The sequence below is a fragment of the Porites lutea genome, chromosome 2 (assembly GCF_958299795.1).
Source record: "Porites lutea chromosome 2, jaPorLute2.1, whole genome shotgun sequence".
Lineage (NCBI taxonomy): Eukaryota > Metazoa > Cnidaria > Anthozoa > Scleractinia > Poritidae > Porites > Porites lutea.
In genome coordinates this window covers 20,451,642-20,469,141 of record NC_133202.1, presented here as the reverse complement: position 1 = coordinate 20,469,141, position 17,500 = coordinate 20,451,642, and the positions used below count along the sequence as shown (strand labels likewise).

The 17,500-nt window shown below is 38.3% G+C and overlaps 2 protein-coding genes and 1 pseudogene across 2 annotated transcripts; 2 read left to right on the top strand and 1 right to left on the bottom strand.

Annotated features, from left to right (window-relative positions):
* Positions 1-4,590: 4,590 nt before the first annotated feature.
* LOC140927995 (uncharacterized) lies at positions 4,591-6,875 on the bottom strand. The gene is made up of 4 exons (XM_073377709.1): positions 6,576-6,875; positions 5,963-6,119; positions 5,637-5,743; positions 4,591-5,216 (listed from the first exon to the last, which is right to left on the bottom strand). Exons 2-4 carry the CDS (start codon positions 6,026-6,028, stop codon positions 4,982-4,984), a joined length of 408 nt encoding a protein of 135 aa, XP_073233810.1. The 5' UTR covers positions 6,029-6,119; positions 6,576-6,875; the 3' UTR covers positions 4,591-4,981.
* A 996-nt stretch (positions 6,876-7,871) lies between these two features.
* LOC140925778 (uncharacterized) lies at positions 7,872-9,903 on the top strand (annotated as a pseudogene).
* Positions 9,904-14,528: 4,625 nt separating this feature from the next.
* Positions 14,529-15,281, top strand: LOC140925777 (uncharacterized). Its single transcript, XM_073375655.1, has one exon. The coding sequence runs from the start codon at positions 14,529-14,531 to the stop codon at positions 15,279-15,281; it is 753 nt and encodes a 250-aa protein (XP_073231756.1).
* The last annotated feature ends 2,219 nt before the right edge of the window (positions 15,282-17,500 follow it).

Sequence of the window (17,500 nt, the reverse complement as noted above, 5' to 3'; positions counted from 1 at the left end):
TCACCAAAAAGAAGTGGAATGCTGAAAAAAAAAAGCGCACTGTGAGAATGGATGACATAGTCATCATGGAAGATTCCAACTCTGTTCGTGGAAACTGGACCATTGGAAGAATCATCAATGTCTACCCAGGAAAGGATGGCAGAGTTCGAAATGTAAAAATCAAGACGTCAACCTCGGAGTATAAAAGGCCTATCACAAAGATTGTGATCATTTACCCAGCAGAAGGATACGAGGACTGATGTAGTTTAGGATGAGGACACTGCCCTCATCGGGGCGGAGAATGTTAACACAGTTTTTTGGTTTATGCTAGGAATTCATAGTTAAGGAATTTGCGGTAGCCTCGTACACGCCCAACAGGAAACTCAAATAGTAGATAAACCTAAACTTTAATTAAGTAGTTTAGTTTTACCCGAGATCTGAATTGGACATGCTTCATGTGATTTACTGCTTACCTGTTACACTGTTTCATGGTTATCCCGATCAACGAAAGTTAAGAAAACTCACCATAGAAGTAAGTTTAAGATCAATGCTATAATATTGTCAATCATTTCAGTTTTGTTAGTTTTATATTGATTTCATGAGTTTTGGATATTGACGATCCGTGACCACATGGCATAATGATTGTTAAAAGTTTCTATAATATCAGTTATTCCCGCTTCGCTCGTTTTAATTGTTTCGTTTATTACCAATTTATTTAGTTCATTAAAATACATTGTACATTTTAATTTCAGATCAGTCATACGATTGCGAGTATTCTTTGGTAGTGGATCGTCTTAGTTCCCTTACGAAACAGTTGTCACTCTGTGAGTACCCAAGCGAACACGCCCAAAATACCTAGTGGTATGGGCGCGTAGGCCTTACGACAACCTTTTCTAAAATAGCTGTACATACTAAACAGCACCATATTCACATACCAATGAAAACAAGAATGCAGTAGCTACACGCACGCATTGCGGGCCTATTTTTTATTTCAAACCGGGCAAAATCATCAATACACCGAATGTCAAAGAACGACTGTTCCCAGATTTGAGTCTTTGAGCGCTGAGAAACTCCATAACAGGTTAAACTCAATTTACTTTAAGCGCTGTGTTCAAAGGGAATTAAAGACTTTCTTCCGTAGCAGTCACAACATCTAGGCCGCCATATTTTTTGCTTCTGATCAGGTGCTACATGGCAGGGCCTGGGAACTACTAACAAACAGCCCAGGTTGTGATTTTATAGGCAACTAGCTGCCTTGTGCAGGCAGCAATAAAACAACTAGACAAAATAAGTAAACGTAATGCTTAATTTTATTGTTTCCACAGAAATGTTTTTTTCAGACCTGACTCATTGACTCGTTTGACTCATTAATACACTCAAATTTCTTCTCTCCCGTGTAGTCAATGGTGGCCCGATCCATAAGGGCACACAGCTTCAGTCAGTCAGTCTGATGTTGCTCACACTGTCAGTTCAATAACATTTGCATGCACGTATCCAGTGAAGACAAAACTTGCAAGCAAGACAAAAAACTTGCATCTCTTTTTTAATAAGGAAAATCATAAATAAGTACTTGTAAAACTTGTTTTGGGCAACCATAGGCCTATGGCTACGACTAAAACAGCCAAATGATGTAAAAAGAAATATCAGTTTGAAATTTCCATTTTAGGTCAGCATTTCGCGAAGCTTACAAGAAGCTAGAGAAGTACACAGATGAGGCAGGGGACGACCAGGCAGTACTTTCCTACGTGATGTCAGAATACTAGATCCCCACAATCTTGTGAGTTTGGATGACCCTTACAAACGGAGATGGATTTGTATGCCCATGTTATTGGCCCAGCAGCGGTGAAAAGAAGCACAAATGGAAAGCTAGATGTTACAGTGTGGCCTTGACAAGAACACCTCAGCTAAATTAGAGAAAACAGAAGCCAATGAGTTTGCACTCCATCTAAATGCAATAGTCAATGCAATGGTTGATGGTTCAGTAAAGTTTGGAGAAGTCCACTTGTTGTTAGTAGTGATTTGAGTACTCCCCATGGTGGCCATCAGAAGGATAAGGATAATTACTTGAGTAATTTTGCTATTGATTCGTACCTTGGAATTCTTCCCAAAACAGCTACGCGTGATTCAGAAACCATAGTGTTTTAGGAAGCTTTTGAGAAATTGCTACAGGGGCTTTGCACATTCCACTCAGGTGATTTAGAGATGCCAGGTCTACAATAAAACCTTTGAAGTTCAGCCCTAATGATGGAGCTGAATGATATAGAAAAAGGAAATACTACAAGACAGATGTAGATGACATGTCCAGAAAAATTGCTAGTGGTGTGAGCCAAGACCATCTCCAACTGCATTTTTACAAAACATTACATTACTCTGGCCTTTCAATGCAGCTTCACTACAACTGGTCCAACTTCAAGGCAGTCGTTTAAGGAAGGTGCTGAGTCATATGCTTTTGCCGAAGCATCATACATGATTCGCATCTTCGTGCATTCGGCACTCTCACTCACAACACCTTTGTTGAGGATGTAGAACTCTCGCCCAGTTGCAGCCAGTGGTGCTTCTTCTATAATTCCTTCTTGAAGTTGTTCTTTATTGATAGCATAGTAGTCATCTAGTTGTCCAGCCCTCTTCAGTCGTTTCACTAGAGTTTCAAGTTGCTTCATGCTCCCTGACTTGTTCGATGGTAAGGGGGGATGATCTCCCTTCCAGGGAAGGCCTGTCATACCATCCCTTAGCGTTACTGCCAAATATTTCCTGGTTTTTCATATTTCCTTTCGAACCCTTTTAGTTTCGTTTGCATTATTATCTTATAGTATTTGTGGTTTTTTGCCGCGAATATACCTGCTTACGTATGATTTACAGACAAAGAAATCTATTATCCTTTGTATTAGTTAGCATTGTTGAACGTGCTCAAGGAACTTTTCAACTTCTAGTCAACGTGTCATTGTGTTAAGATCAAAGTAAGGCTCAAGTCAACGCTGTGAACACAGAAGTAAGTCTTTTCACTTTGTGCATGATATGATATGTTTTATAAAGCCTTTTTTAGCATCATATTAATGAAATCCAAAGTTTGGTTTCCTAGTTTTAAGGTAGTTTCTAGTTAATCTAACTATAGTTTTCGCTGTATTTATTTCTTTTTTTTCGAAACTGCTTTGTACATCGTTTTCTTCGTTTACACTGCCTAGTCATCGCTTTGCTTCACATCACTTCTTTTCAACATTGTTAACGTCTCATTGCCTCGCTTCAATAAACTCTGTTTACATCCTTATCATTGTGAGCATCATTATTGTAGGGAAAGTTCTTAAAGTGCGTCAAGAATTTGCTGTCTTAACGTGGGATTAACCGATTGTCCTGTGAGTAACGGTTTGCGCTCACACTCAGGACTGCGCATGAGCTGTTTGAGGAATTCAGCATAGACGACATTCTGGTCTCCATTAGGGGAGTCTTCAAGTCCAATGACGTTCATCCCGTACAGCTGTTCATAGTCACTGGACGGTGTTTGCACAAGAAACATGTTGTCGAAGTCTGCTTCTGACCTAGGTGACATAATAGCCCAGCGAAAATGGGTATATTCGGCGACAGGCTCTCCTATGGCTCCAGCGCACTGTGCTTCTCGAGTTTTTCACTTTGTGTAGTCAGTTGCTCCCAGAATCACATGAATAGGAAGTAGACTCTTTCTGTTGGCATTCTCCATTTTTACTCCCTTCAGATGCTGGTACCTGTGGATCATTTCCGTGCAGTTGGGTTTTGCACAGATAACAGTTCAGCGCACTCTACCCTTACCAAACCAATAATACGGTAATAATGTGGGGAAAATGAGGGCTATATATGGCCCATATATGGACGGTAACTGGGTTTATTAAATCAAAATATGGATTTTATAACTGGCGGTGCAACTCACATAACTTCACATATGGTCTTTATATGGAGCCAAATTCCAAGTTGTCATTAATGTGGGAATAATATGGTTAGGAGATTAACCATATAATCACCACATTATCTCTAATTTTTAGTTAGATCATGGTAATATGGAAATGATGTGGTCAATAACCATAGCTTTACCATACATGGAATTTATGTGGCAGATGTATCATAAATGTAAATTAGACCTTATACATTTGCAATATCACCTGCCATCCCTATTAATCCCATATAAGGGATTAAGTTGGGATTAAGATTTTGCTGGATTTTCCGTTGCATGCTGAACTACTCTAGCCATGCAAGAGCACATTCATAACAATAAATAAGTGCTAAAAAAAGGACAAAATCCACATTCTCTCAAACATACAGAAAGCCTCAGCTTAAACATTGTGATTTTGTTATACAGTTAGTATTAATTTACTGCACAGTCTTCACCTGATCAATCCACTATTCACCATAAGTTCCATTATTCCATTTTCTTTTAAAGTAGAATGAAATTGTGACAAACGTAATGCAGAGAAAAAATAAAAAAAATTTGCACTAAGTAAGAAGTTACATAATAACGTTATCTTTTAGCTCTGCTCTACTTTTCTAGCACTAGCCATTGAACACCATTCATGTACCATGTGAATCTGTGCATACAGCTAGAGTATTGAAATGTGTGGTAGTCTAGTAATAAAAGAAACCATCATATCATACAAGAGCTGGTAGGTTTATTCAATTCTACCTTAGTGTTTCAAGTAGTGATCAGCCAGAGAAAATTTCCAAAAATTGCGAGCCAAATTAATGGTCCTTCACCTTAATCTTTTTCAATTTTATTTGGGAAGTGAGTTATGTAAACTAATCCAGTGTCTCTTATCTCCATGCAAATGCACAAGTCTTTAATGTTGTCAATAGGAATTAAAATACATTGGTCATTTACAGGTGGATACAAACCAACAATGTGTGTTACAGGGCAAACCCCCAACACCTCATGTTCTTGACAAATAAAACCTGTTTGTTCCTGAAATGGCAGAACCACTGCTTCATGCTTGACTGAGTTGTTGGGAGGACTGGATGCACAAACACTTCAACTTGCCCATACTTAATTTGGTTGCCATCTTTGTACGAAACTGTGTAGGAGTTTCTCACAGAAACACGTGTAAACTCGAGAGTGGATAATTCTTCCTCTTATTTGAACCCTAGTAAAGAATTTGACTTCATTTAATGAATCCACCTCCATTCCTGACACAACATCATCTTCTAATTCTGCCCTCAGTACATCATTCTTCAATGCACCAACAATGTTTATGGTTTCTCCAATAGGAATTCGGTTCTCTCTACGACACAAAGAACATCCTAGCTTAGTTTCAACATTCTCTTTAAGACATCTCATACTTGGCTAGATAAAGGCCATCATGAATAATTCTATGACAATATTAATTTTGTATGTGTTTATGACCTAGGTACTTAACAATTTGACCACAATTTTCCATGGTCTACACTCCTGTAGACCAAAGAAATGACATCAGAAAATGTTCAAAACCCAAACTCGCGTGAAACCACTGGCCGCAGGCAAGTGGTTTCACTGCAAAGTTTTGAACATTTTATGGTGTTAGGTCATAATTTACGTATAAGTATGCAAGCAATTTGCAAGGAATGTATTAATTTTTGTGTACATCCTACAATTTCCCACATAAAAAGTAAAAGGATACCAATGAGCAAGTGAGAAAACAGTAGACTTTTCCCGTATCACACACCTTTCACTCCCATTTCTCAGCTTTAATGCAAGGTCTTTGGCCTGTCCATCTGGTATTTTTGCAATCAACTCTGGCATGTTTTGTCTACATGAAACAGCGCTCATGATCTGTAAATGGGAAAAAAAAAGATAATCCTTGGAAAAAAACACTATTTCAAATGTTAAATTCAAAGAAAGTTAACACAGATAATAACTATTATTATAAGAACAAATTTTTTGTTAATGAGAATGTCATATTCCCTGATAATTGATTCTTTCCCCTTTTTAGTTACAACACTAAGAACCAAACAAAAACATGTACAATTTATCTTATTTAAAAGACTTTACCTGGTTGGGTATATTCTGTGTTCCATGAAAATAATCTGCTATGTCCCCATTCCAATCTTCAAACATAAACAAGGAGTTGCACCACAGTGGGCCATTTGATTTTACATCTTAACCAAATGCAGCAAGTTCTGCACATTTAACACCAGATGCCTTGGAGCTAGACAACAATAAACAATAACTATCAAAACCGAATCGCTCTTAAAAGCACAACTTCATAATCTCATTTTTGCTGTTTTATTATTATAATTATTGTAACTATTGTTATTTTCATTATTTTTGTTATCATTATTATTATTTCAACCAGATATTTTCCTTTTTATAAATATTTTTTTCACAACCGTCAAATCCCTATAAGAAACCCCTTTTTACGGCATGAAAGCAATAAATATTAAGATACTGCTGTGGTAGGGGATTTAAGTGCCAGTATTAAATGAAGTAGAAAGTTCACTTTTACTGTTGCATATATGTGTTAAAGGTGACGTGTGCATCTTCATGTGCAAGAACAACTGCCAGTGATTTTCCTTTCTTCTGTAGAAACTTCAGTGGTAGTTTTGCATTCTTGCTGCAAAATTGTACTTTAGAGTGTCATTAAGTACTTAACTCTGAAACATACCATAAAAGACATCAAATATTTCAACAAAGTGTGCCAAGAGTATTTCTGCTTTCCTTAGATCAGCTTGGGAAATTGACTCTTGACAGAGAAGGTAAATTCCTCTAACCAGCAGAGCATAGTGATCGAAAAGCTCATCAGACAGTATTCCTTTCATACAAGAGAGGGAATAAAAGAGAAGCCAACTCCTGTATTCTGTAGCTGCAACAAAGAATATTGGTCATGTAATGGCAGTGATGATGTAACACACAGTTTGTTATAATTTATAACAAACTTTTTGGCAATAGTAATGCTAAGAAGATTGGGGTGAAAGAAGAAAGTGAAAGTACTTCCAAACACCAGTATCACAAAAACTTTGATGGTGGCCAATTTCCTTTTTCTACCCAGTTAATAAAACCAACATTTTTGTATCTGGTAAAGAGATGTGATGGAAACAAAATAAACCCTAGGGTTTATTATAAATTTGGGCATACAAGATTGTGGATGCTGTAAATAAAAAATTGTTATGTTTTGCCAAAATAACTGTGTTAAAAGCCCGGAATATTGCACTTGCCTTTCCAGTGCTTGCGATGTGACTCAATGCTTCTAAGTACCCAAGTTATGACACTTGGAGGATTAATCTGCAGTAAGCGAGAGTCTACTTGATGCACAAGTTGTCCACAGTATCACTTTCTGCTACTGTTGGAGGAGTCAAACCAAAGGCCAACAAGAGTCTTGACCACACCAAGGCAGACACCATGCATATAATCAATGCTGACACCACCTGGTATGTTAAAACTTGGTAGCCTAAACAATGAGCTAGGAGCTTTAAAGCCATTAACCTAAAATGAAAAAAGTTTAAATAGTGGAATACGTAAATGTTCATGATAATCTCTATTATCGAAATAAGGTAACCAAAGACAAGCACGTTCTCTTATTTAAACAAAAGCTTACCTTTTCGCTTTTTGTTTTGAAGATGATAAGAGTGAACTTCTTAAAGAAAAGAGAGCTCTTGAAACGAGTTTAAGGAAAAGCGCAGTGGGGAAAGCAATATTCAACAGTGATCCACAACAGTCTATAAAGAACAAAAACAAATCATCACAGAAACAAGCAGTACCAAAGAAACCCACTGCAAAAGATGAAGAAAAGGCAAAAAAAGAAGCTGCCAAGAAAGCAAAGGAGGCGGAAAAAGCAGAGGCTGAAAAAAGAAGGAATGCAGAAATCGCTGCAAGAATTGCACAAGCCACTAAGAGAATTTCTTCCCAACATAAAAAGATGTTAATCATCAGCCTTCTTCTGTAGAACCTCTTCAGGAACACAATGTCCAGCGTAGTTAATCCTGCTTCCACATCAAGCCAGGAACAACCTGTAAACAGAAAGCAAACAACAATTCAAGCACCTAGGAGTTCTTCTCATAGCCAACAGGATGAACCACATCATCACAGTTTATATACTGAAATTCATGATGATGTCCATCCCCTTAGCTTGCCAGCTTTCAGGAAACAGAGCTTAAGCACAGCTCATCCTGCTTCTACATCAAGCCAGGAACGATCTGTAAATTATAAGAGGCAAAAAACACCTCAAGAAACTACTAGGCAAAGTTATCATACTGAAATTCAAGAAGGTGACAACGTCCATCCTCTTAGCCTCCCGGCTTTCAGGAAACAGAGCCTGTGCAATGGTGATCCCACGTCTACATCAAGCCAGAAACAAGCTGCAAAAAGAAAGCACAAAACACCACAGGGACCTAAGAATAAAACTAGAAAGTCCTGCACTGCTGACTCTCCAACTGTACCCGATGCTTCCAGCAAACAACCAGCAAGAAAACAGCTGGTCACTACACATGTTGTAAGTGATGATGATGGTGACAGTGATAAAGCTCTGATCACGACTTCCTGTGACAACTTGGATTGTAAAGCATTGCTGCTAGAGAACAAAAGCCTCAGAAATAAAATAAGGAAACTACAGAATAGGCTTGACATTGCAGGTAAAGGTCGAGTTTAATAAAGAATATTATCAGCTGTTTAAATGTAATGTACATCAATAAGTTAATTGCCAACAAGACAATAAACAATAATCATAGTGGGGGAGGAAAACGTGTTGGCCTTAAATGGTTAAGTGCGTATAATTTATTTGTACCTTGAGCATAATTAAACAAAGAAGTTTTTAAAAGAAACAAGTTTTGGCTTTTCTCAGGACTGCACAATCAGGCACATTAATGTACACCAGCTCAGATGCTGATTAGCACCCATGCAGCCACAAAAATAGTTTTTGACCATGTTATCATCAATTCTCCATCTTTTTTGATTGCTCTAAGCAAACTTAATACCCAGCACATGTCAAAAATGTCATTTATTTGTTATTAATAATATTATTGAATAAAGTAGACATGACAATCAAACATTATTGCCCTTATATAGACGAAGCACTGCTACACAAGTATAATTAACTTGCTGCTAACAAGTTGGTGATTGTTTTATTATTTTGATTTCAGATTAAATAGAAGATGTATCCAGCTGTCATATTTTCTAACAAAAATGTCATCTTTAAATATTGATCTTGCAGTAAAAGCCAAGTCACCAACCTCAATAATCGCAGGGAAGCCAGCTGCAGGCATTGTTGACCGTGAACTTGCTGCTGAGTATCAGGTACTTTTTTTAGTCTAATTACCTTTTAACATATTGCATTGATTGATTGCTAGAATCAGTAACAATTAATAATTCTCCTAATGGCAGTCCAATAACATTAAAGGGTGCTTTTGCTTTTAATTTAAATGTGATTGCTTTCAAGTCACATGCAGCTGTGTGATTCAGATGTTAGTGCAAATTTCAACATATATATTGGATCATTTGCTGCAACTCTTTTAATAATACTTTTTTGGCAGATGAAAGAGTTCTTTGAGGGCAGTGGTGTTTACTGGTACTCAAGCCAACGTGCTATTTGTTCAGCCCAACAAAATGAAAGGAGTACGTTAATACGGTTGTTGATGTATTCTTCTCAAAAGAAGTGCTCAAGATGTCATGTGCAAGAGGGAAGAAGAAGGGGAAAAAATTAGAGAACACTGTTCTCCCCTGTCAACCTATTGTGGATACTATTATTGGTAAGTACTTTTTAAAGTATTTTTGTTAAGAACAGCACGGAGGTTTATGCTCAATCTACTTTATCTCAATCTGCAATCTTCCTGTAAAATTGCTAATGGGGATTCTAATTTCAACTTTTTCACTCCCAAGAGTCTGAACTTGAAAACCAAAAAAAACAATGAATATTAATGTTTTTGTTGTATGTATTATATCTTACAGGGAAAGTTTGTGCACGATTCCAGCCTCCACCAACTGTGGCACATAAAACATAAAAATTAAATCCGAAATGCCCCGAAGCTCGGAGGCCAAAAAGAAACATTGTCAGCTAACTCAGCTAATTGACCACTACAGAAAAATGATATAATGTTCTTTAATGTTTGTCACCCCAAAAATTTTGCATCATTTTGTATGAATATTTTGTATTTTGTATGGTATTTTATGTATAGTTTTTGGCAGCCTGGGTTGATTAGTTTCATTAGAGAGTGACAAATTTTGAATGATACTGTTCTTTAGGTATTTAGATCCTTAGGCATTAATATTAAGTGTTGAAAAATTTCACAAAAGTACATGTACTTGCATGTTCACTGCATGAGTATTCTAAACCTCGTTCCAAGGGTCGTCTTTTGATGAGGACATATGTTGCCAACTGCATGCATGCAATTTATGTTGTTTTATAAGATTGTATACAGTCGAACCTTGTGTATTAGCAACTGATATAGACTGATATACAATAAAAATAATTGTGATTAATTGTTGCAATAGTGTGTGGTCATGTCCTGAGTGTATTTCTAAGCTGTAAAGAATATTGAGGTTAAATCCCTACATATTCCTGAAGTGCTCGCTGCAGTCACCAGCCATCAAACACAGAGTTTACATGGTGGTCTGAATTTACACCACCAATGCTTAAACTGAAGTCACAAATTGCATGGCAAAATTTATGCGGTAGTCATATTTTTTCCACGTATGGTTGAATGGTCTAGTACTGCTTGTTTGCAGTTTCCTTTGACATTTTCTCCATATATGGCCAATATCTGAAAAATTGTCCACCACTGACTGTTTTCCACATTTTCTCCATATATGGCCAATATTTGGAAATAGTGCAACACTGACTGTCTTTAGTTTTTTCTCCATAGTTTCTCCATATGTGGGAAATATCTGGAAATGGTCCAAAAACTTATTAATTCCATATTTTCTGAGTATAACAAAGTCAGAAAATTAGTAAACATGGGTTTAACCTGGCCATATAATTCCCATACAATTTCCTTAAATGGCCCATATTTCTTTCCAGATAATTTCCAGCTTTGGTCCATATATGGCCCATATTATCGGTTTGGTAAGGGTACTCTCGTAACGTTCAATGGAATGGTGTGGTTTCTGTTAGTATCACTCATGTTGACATTATAGGGCTTGTTTCGTATAGTTCCAACGCCCATGATAGTTTAGATACGTCGTGTGAGCGAACGTGCGAGTACTAGTTTCAGTAGGTTCAGCAAGTAACCTGAAGCATATGAGACTGATGCACCGGTGTCAAGAAGAGCTCGGCAGGTTATGCCATTCACGTTTGCTAAGATAACAGGGTGGCATACTTTCTCCCCTCTAGAGATGCTGTTAGAGCCACTCCCCCGCGGTTGGTTTGCTGACCTCTTCCCTCTACTTTATCACAAATTGATGAATGGTGTCTTTGTCTAAAGTGAACACATTTCCCATGACTGCGGCATTGAGGTGCATAGTGTTTGGATCCTGTGCAGTTAAAACACAGCTTCTTGTTCCGCAAAATCCGTCAGCGGCTGGTTGGTCATGTGATTTTATTGCATTCCCAAGATCTATGTGTCACGCAATCACAATAGACATACGTTTGCCGCGGTGGATCTTTTTCTTGCGAGTGAAAAGTTTTGACACGAGAAAGACGTAAGGACGGAGATGTATTTTTTTTGGACCATTTCTAGAGGATAAATTTCCCTCCATTCTTCTGAAGCCTGTAGTAGTTCTCCAAATCCCCAGTCTTGCCACCCCATTTTGTTGCTCACTAGTTCGGCGTTAATACTGGGCAACTTGTCAAGAACACTCTGAACCATAGTTCAACAATCCAACACCTTGCCCAGTGTTTCCATGGACTACACATTATAATTCAAATTTTGGCCGAACTGGTGAATCTTGCTTCGTTGGGATCCGTAAACCGTCGGAAGGGCATTGATGTTATCCATATATACTCTTACAATTTCACTCTTTCCTGTAATTCATTTTCAATATATTTTTCACTCGCTCATATCCATCTGTGGTGAACGGAAGACCATCAATTGCTTCACAGACATGGGGCGCTGGCAACTTTTTCATTTAAGAAAACTTGGTTATAGCTGATAGATCCGTTAAATCGATTTGCACTTGGAATTTGTTTCAGAAAGAAAGTCATGTCATATTTTCCGTTGTATTTCGTGATCACTAACTTGGGCAACTTCACGTGGCTTTCTTTGGCTTGCTTTGCAGTGGCATGGTCTGCTACTTTCTGTTTCGAAATCTGCTCCACCTTTTTCTTTTCAAATTGAAGCTCTTCTTTCCGTTTTTTTAGCGAGCAGAAATTCTTCTTCCTCTCGTTTCTTGCACTCCTTGCTCTTAGCCACTTTGTCTAGGCAACGTCCCAGATAAGCTACTTGTTCATCTGCCTCGTCGATAACATTTTCAAGATTGCCTTCCCATTTCTGTACATCTTCTACTCAGGCCACTTAAGGGCATGACTATCTAATTAAATATACATATTTTGAGAAAATTTAAAAGGGTTTGCTTCTATCAATGATCCTGAAAATTGAACTACAAATGTAGCTTAATGGCCTTAGCAATATGAGTGCATTTTAGAAGCTCAAATTTTCGTCACGTGACTGATAATTGAGAATTAACGGTCAAAATATTTACTCTAAAATGGGGAAAGGATAATGAAAGAGCAACAAGTTTTTTTAGGTACATTTCAGAGGCTATTGAAAAGGTTCTTATGTACTGGCCTTGTATGTGTGTTTACGTTATATAGGAACCGGTAAATAAAGGTAAAAGGGTCACGTGACTTATTAGTTAAATAGCTAATAATATAAATAACATTTCCAATCATAAAAGGCGAATTTACGATTTACACTGTTTATGTAACATTTTGGTAGTGGAAAATCCTAAGATTAAGGTTTGCAACCCTTCCCCATTTAGGAAAACGTGTTTTGTGACGCCATTTATGAAGCAATGGCACGTGTTATTTAAAATCACATTTCAAGTGTTTTTTTCATTCACCCACATTTGTAGTTCACTTTTCAGGAGCACTGATGGAAGCAAACCATTCTAAAAAGCATTTACTAAAATATGCATATTTAATTAGGTAGTCATGCCTTAAGTGGCCTGAGTACGCTATCACTGGCCTCTAGCTTAGCCTTTTCCATTTGAACCTTTAGATCTTCTACACAGACTATAATCTTCGCCAAAGCTTCTTTGTGTGGGAGTATTCAGTCTAGTTTTGCTTCGATTGCCTCCATTTTCGTGTATTTGTAGTAGTTGTAGATTATTTGGTCCCATCGGAGGTGACACTAATGTGGGGAATAGGAATTAGAAGCCCACACTCTCACAGCTTTCACGACTAGATTTTTTTGAAAACAAATTTTTAGTAACCTACTTTGTGAGTACCGAAAAGTCACGAATACAAAATCATCTTACAGAGTATCCTGCTGTTACGGAAAACAAACCAACTTGAACAAAACTGATTGGCTAAAATATGACAGATGTTGACAGAAATATAATCAGGATGGATTTTGATGGAAAATAATGCGACACAACGAAAGGTATTTAGAAACTTGACAGTTCAATTAAAATAAGATCAAACGAGTGAATCAATTACCGATGTACGTGTCACGCACTTATACCATCGGCGACAAAATTTTTGAGACAAAATATCCACGATTGCTTTGCGCAGGAGAATTCTCAGGAAAAATGTTCCAACTTCTAACGCACAGCAAAGCTGCATAGCATCGCTAAATCTGTGCAGCAGATTCGTTGCCCATATACCCATAAGGGTCTTTAAAGAATGTACTTTACAGTAGAAAGGTCAGGAGGAGACTGGCCACGAGTACCCACGAGTAACCAACTTTGTTCTTAAAAGATAATCAGATTATTATATTTTATACTCATCGTGGTTACTCGTGGTTACTCGTGGAAAATCCTCCTAAAGAGCAATTTTAGCCATTACAACTACTTTAATGCCTAGAAATCTATTAAGTTTTCTATCCTTTTCACTTTTTTCTTTGTTTCGATGCGCTTCGATAAAGGAGAGAATAAGAAATTGTGTGCAACGCGCCACATTGCACGATGTCAAGGCACGGTTAAGGGTGACACGAAATGTCACGCACTGAAAATAACGAAATCACCTTATTCTAATTGTTCTAAAATAGGTATGATGAAGTCGAACACAACAAATAAAAAGCCATCGGGCGTCTTACATCACAGTATAAAGAAATAAAGTCTATTAACTTTCTAAAGGACGTACAGCCACTTTTGACATTCAGACAATCGGCAACAAAATTGTTGAGACATTGTACTTAAATAGGGTAACTTCGGAGAACAAAAGAATCTGCACCCCTCCCCTGTCCCCTCCATTCAAAGTTGGGGTGTTTGTTGTTTTCTACATGTAGCTAGAACAAGGGCACAACATTGCACGGAGGGGATGGGGGAGGAAAGCAATATTTCCTCCTTTTGAAGTTAATAAAACGTAAAAAAGCCCAGTTTTGGGCGAAGTGTCTCAACTCATTTTGTCGCCGATTGTAGCCTCATGCCTATTATCCAGTTTCTGACAATTGGACTGTCTACAAATGAGTTTGAGTCTGTGTAGTACCCAAATTGCACATCTGGGGGATTAGTAACAAAGAATAGGAAGATGGACTTAAGGACAGAGTTGATGACTTTCCTGAGGGTTTGTAGACATTTCCTCCATCTCAAGGTGATGGTATGGATAACACAGAGTAGCAAGGCTACTGTTTCAAGAGTTTTTGTGGCATGGGCAGTATTTTTGTCTACACTTTTTGAGTGTCTTGACCTGACCCCTTTACCAGCATTTGTGGAAGCACTTATGCCAAAAGTATTTAACGATGCAGGCTTTGCTGAGACTGAAGCTATGACAGATGCTACTGAGACTTGGAGTTCACAGTCCGAAAATTTCGATGTTAATAACATAACATTCAGCAACTACAAAGAACCACACTACTGTGAGACAGCAGTGTGGGTTTACCCTCACGGTGGTCTTCTCTGCTGCAGTGAGACTTTCCCAGGGACAATACCAGATCAAGACATTACTGAGCACTGTGGGGTTCTGGACAAGATTAAGAAAGGGAAACTAGTTCTAAAAGGCAAGGGTTTTGACATTGCAGACCTGTGTCTTAAAAAGGGCATTTTACACAATCGGCCCCCAATGAAGTTTGATCCTCAATATGAGCAGATAGACATGAGTAGGAATTTTGACATTGCCATGTTAAGAATATACAATGAGAACTACATTGGCCGCATACGGGACTGGACCATATTAAACAGCTGTTGGCCAATGATGAGAATAGATATCCTTGGATATTGTTTCAAGGTGTTTGTACATGTTGTAAATATTTTGAAAACTCCAGTAGGGCCAAATGAAACTTAGGAATCAAATATTTGACCCTGAAAATCTGGATTAGTTCCAGTTGCTTTCAATTTTAAATTTAGCAACAAAGCTGTCAGGTCTTCAGTTTTCCATGCAGTTAAATCAACGTTCATTAGATCCGCTAATTCCATTTCTTTTTTCTTTGTAAGCTTACTTTTTTCTTGATGGAAGCCAAAATCCTTCAATTCCATCTCTATTTCCGCAGTGTTTTTTCGCACCAGCATTTTCATCAGTAGGAGGAGGACCTTTAGAACTGTTTTCTTCCATAGATGTTTACCATTGGTGTGTTTAAATCTCATTTATAAGGGTCAAAAATCTAGAGAAAGTAGGTAAGGGAAATAGTTTTTTGAACTTTTCAAAGGATTCCAAGGAAGCACCATACAATTTGTCCGGTGGGCTCAGGACTTGTTCCCAGTTCCTCACGATATAAAAGTCAACAATCTTTGGTGCTTGAACTGGCTTCCAGGCCTCTCCCCTTAGTGACTAACGCGATCATGTGGGGCTTTTGAACCAATACAAATGTGTAGAAGATCAGTTTTCTTGGTTTAAATCTTTAAGCGGACTTCTGTGCAGTACAACAGTGGTGTGCAAACAAATTGTCTTTATAATGAATGCACCCGATAAAGATGTTCTTTTCAACACAAAATATTCACTTCTGAGGTTGCTTACATTCGGCTTGTTTCAAAATCGACTGCTCGACTCAGCTGGATCACGCATTAAAGAGGAAGGTAAGCTTAACATGTGGAAAAACTCATGTTTGGTTTCAGAGAATTGAGATCGTACGTGGCTCGATTGTCTCTATTAGATTAGAAGGGTGTATTTTTCGGGTGCTACTTTGCTTTTATCGATGTAGTTTCTATCTCTTTTGTTTACACAGATATCGCTGTGGTCTGCTGCAAATCGAAAATATAATTCATAATAGTTATGATCTGTTGCGGTTTTTTTCCCATGGAGATCCATGGAATAATCGATAGAGTAGCTTCTATGGAGTTGCTTGGAACTTTTACATGGAATACCATGGAAAATGTCCTAATCCTCCATGAAAAATATCGATGGAGAAATTTCCATGGAAATTGGTGTCCTCATCTTCCATGGAATTTCCATGGAAAATGTCCTAATCCTCCATAGAGAAATTTCATCCTCTAGAAATGGTCCAAAAAAATACATCTCCGCCCTTACGTCTTCCTCGTGCCAAAACTTTTTACTCGCAAGAGAAAGATCCACCACGGCAAACATATGCCTATTGTGATTGCGTGACACACAGATCTTGGGAATGCAATAAAATCACATGGCCAACAAACCGCTGACGGATTTTGCAGAACAAGAAGCTGTGTTTTAACTGCACAGGATCCAAACACCATGCACCTCAATGCCGTAGTCATTGGACATGTGTTCACTTTAAACAAAGACACCACTCATCAATTTGTGATAAAGTAGAGGGAGGAGGGCAGCAAACCAACCATGGGGGAGTGGCTCTAACAGCGTCTCTAGACGGGGATAAAGTATGCCACCTTGTTGTCTTCGTAAAAGTGAATGGCATAACCTGCCGAGCTCTTCTTGACACCAGCGCGTCAGTCTCGTATGCTTCAGGTTACTTGCTGAACCTACTGAAACTAGTACCCACACGTTCTCTCACACGACGTATCTAAACTATCATGGGCGTTGGAACTATACGAAACGAGCTCTATGATGTCCACATGAGTGATACTAACAGAAACTGCACCATGCCATTGAATGTTACGAGAGTAGAGTGTGCTGAACTGTTATCTGTGCAAAACCCCAACTGCATGGAAGTGATCCACAGGTACCAGCATCTGAAGGGGGTAAGTAAAAACGGAGAATACTGACAGAAAGAGTCTACTTCCTATTCATGTGATTCTGGGAGCAAGTGACTACGCAAAGTGAAAAACTCGAGAAGCACAGCGCACTGGAGCCATAGGAGAGCCTGTCGCTGAATATACCCGTTTTGGCTGGGCTATTAAGTCACCTGGGTCAGAAGCAGACTTCGACAGCATGTTTCACGCGCAGCTCTGAAGGATGGTATGACAGGCCTTCCCTGGAAGGGAGATCATCCCCCCTTACCATCGAACAAGTCAGGGAGCATGAAGCAACTTGAAAGTCTAGTGAAATGACTGGAGAAGGCTGGACAACTAGACGACTACGATGCTATCAATAAAGAACAACTTCAAGAAGGAATTATAGAAGAAGTACCACTGGCT

Coding starts and splice junctions, on each gene's coding strand:
- LOC140927995 (XM_073377709.1), bottom strand. CDS start 6,028: ATGTTTGAAGATTGGAATGGGGACATAGCAGATTATTTTCATGGAACA. Junction 5,744..5,962: donor CACAGAATATACCCAACCAG/GTAAAGTCTTTT, acceptor TCCCATTTACAG/ATCATGAGCGCTGTTTCATG. Junction 5,217..5,636: donor CTGAGAAATGGGAGTGAAAG/GTGTGTGATACG, acceptor TTTGTGTCGTAG/AGAGAACCGAATTCCTATTG.
- LOC140925777 (XM_073375655.1), top strand. CDS start 14,529: ATGGACTTAAGGACAGAGTTGATGACTTTCCTGAGGGTTTGTAGACAT.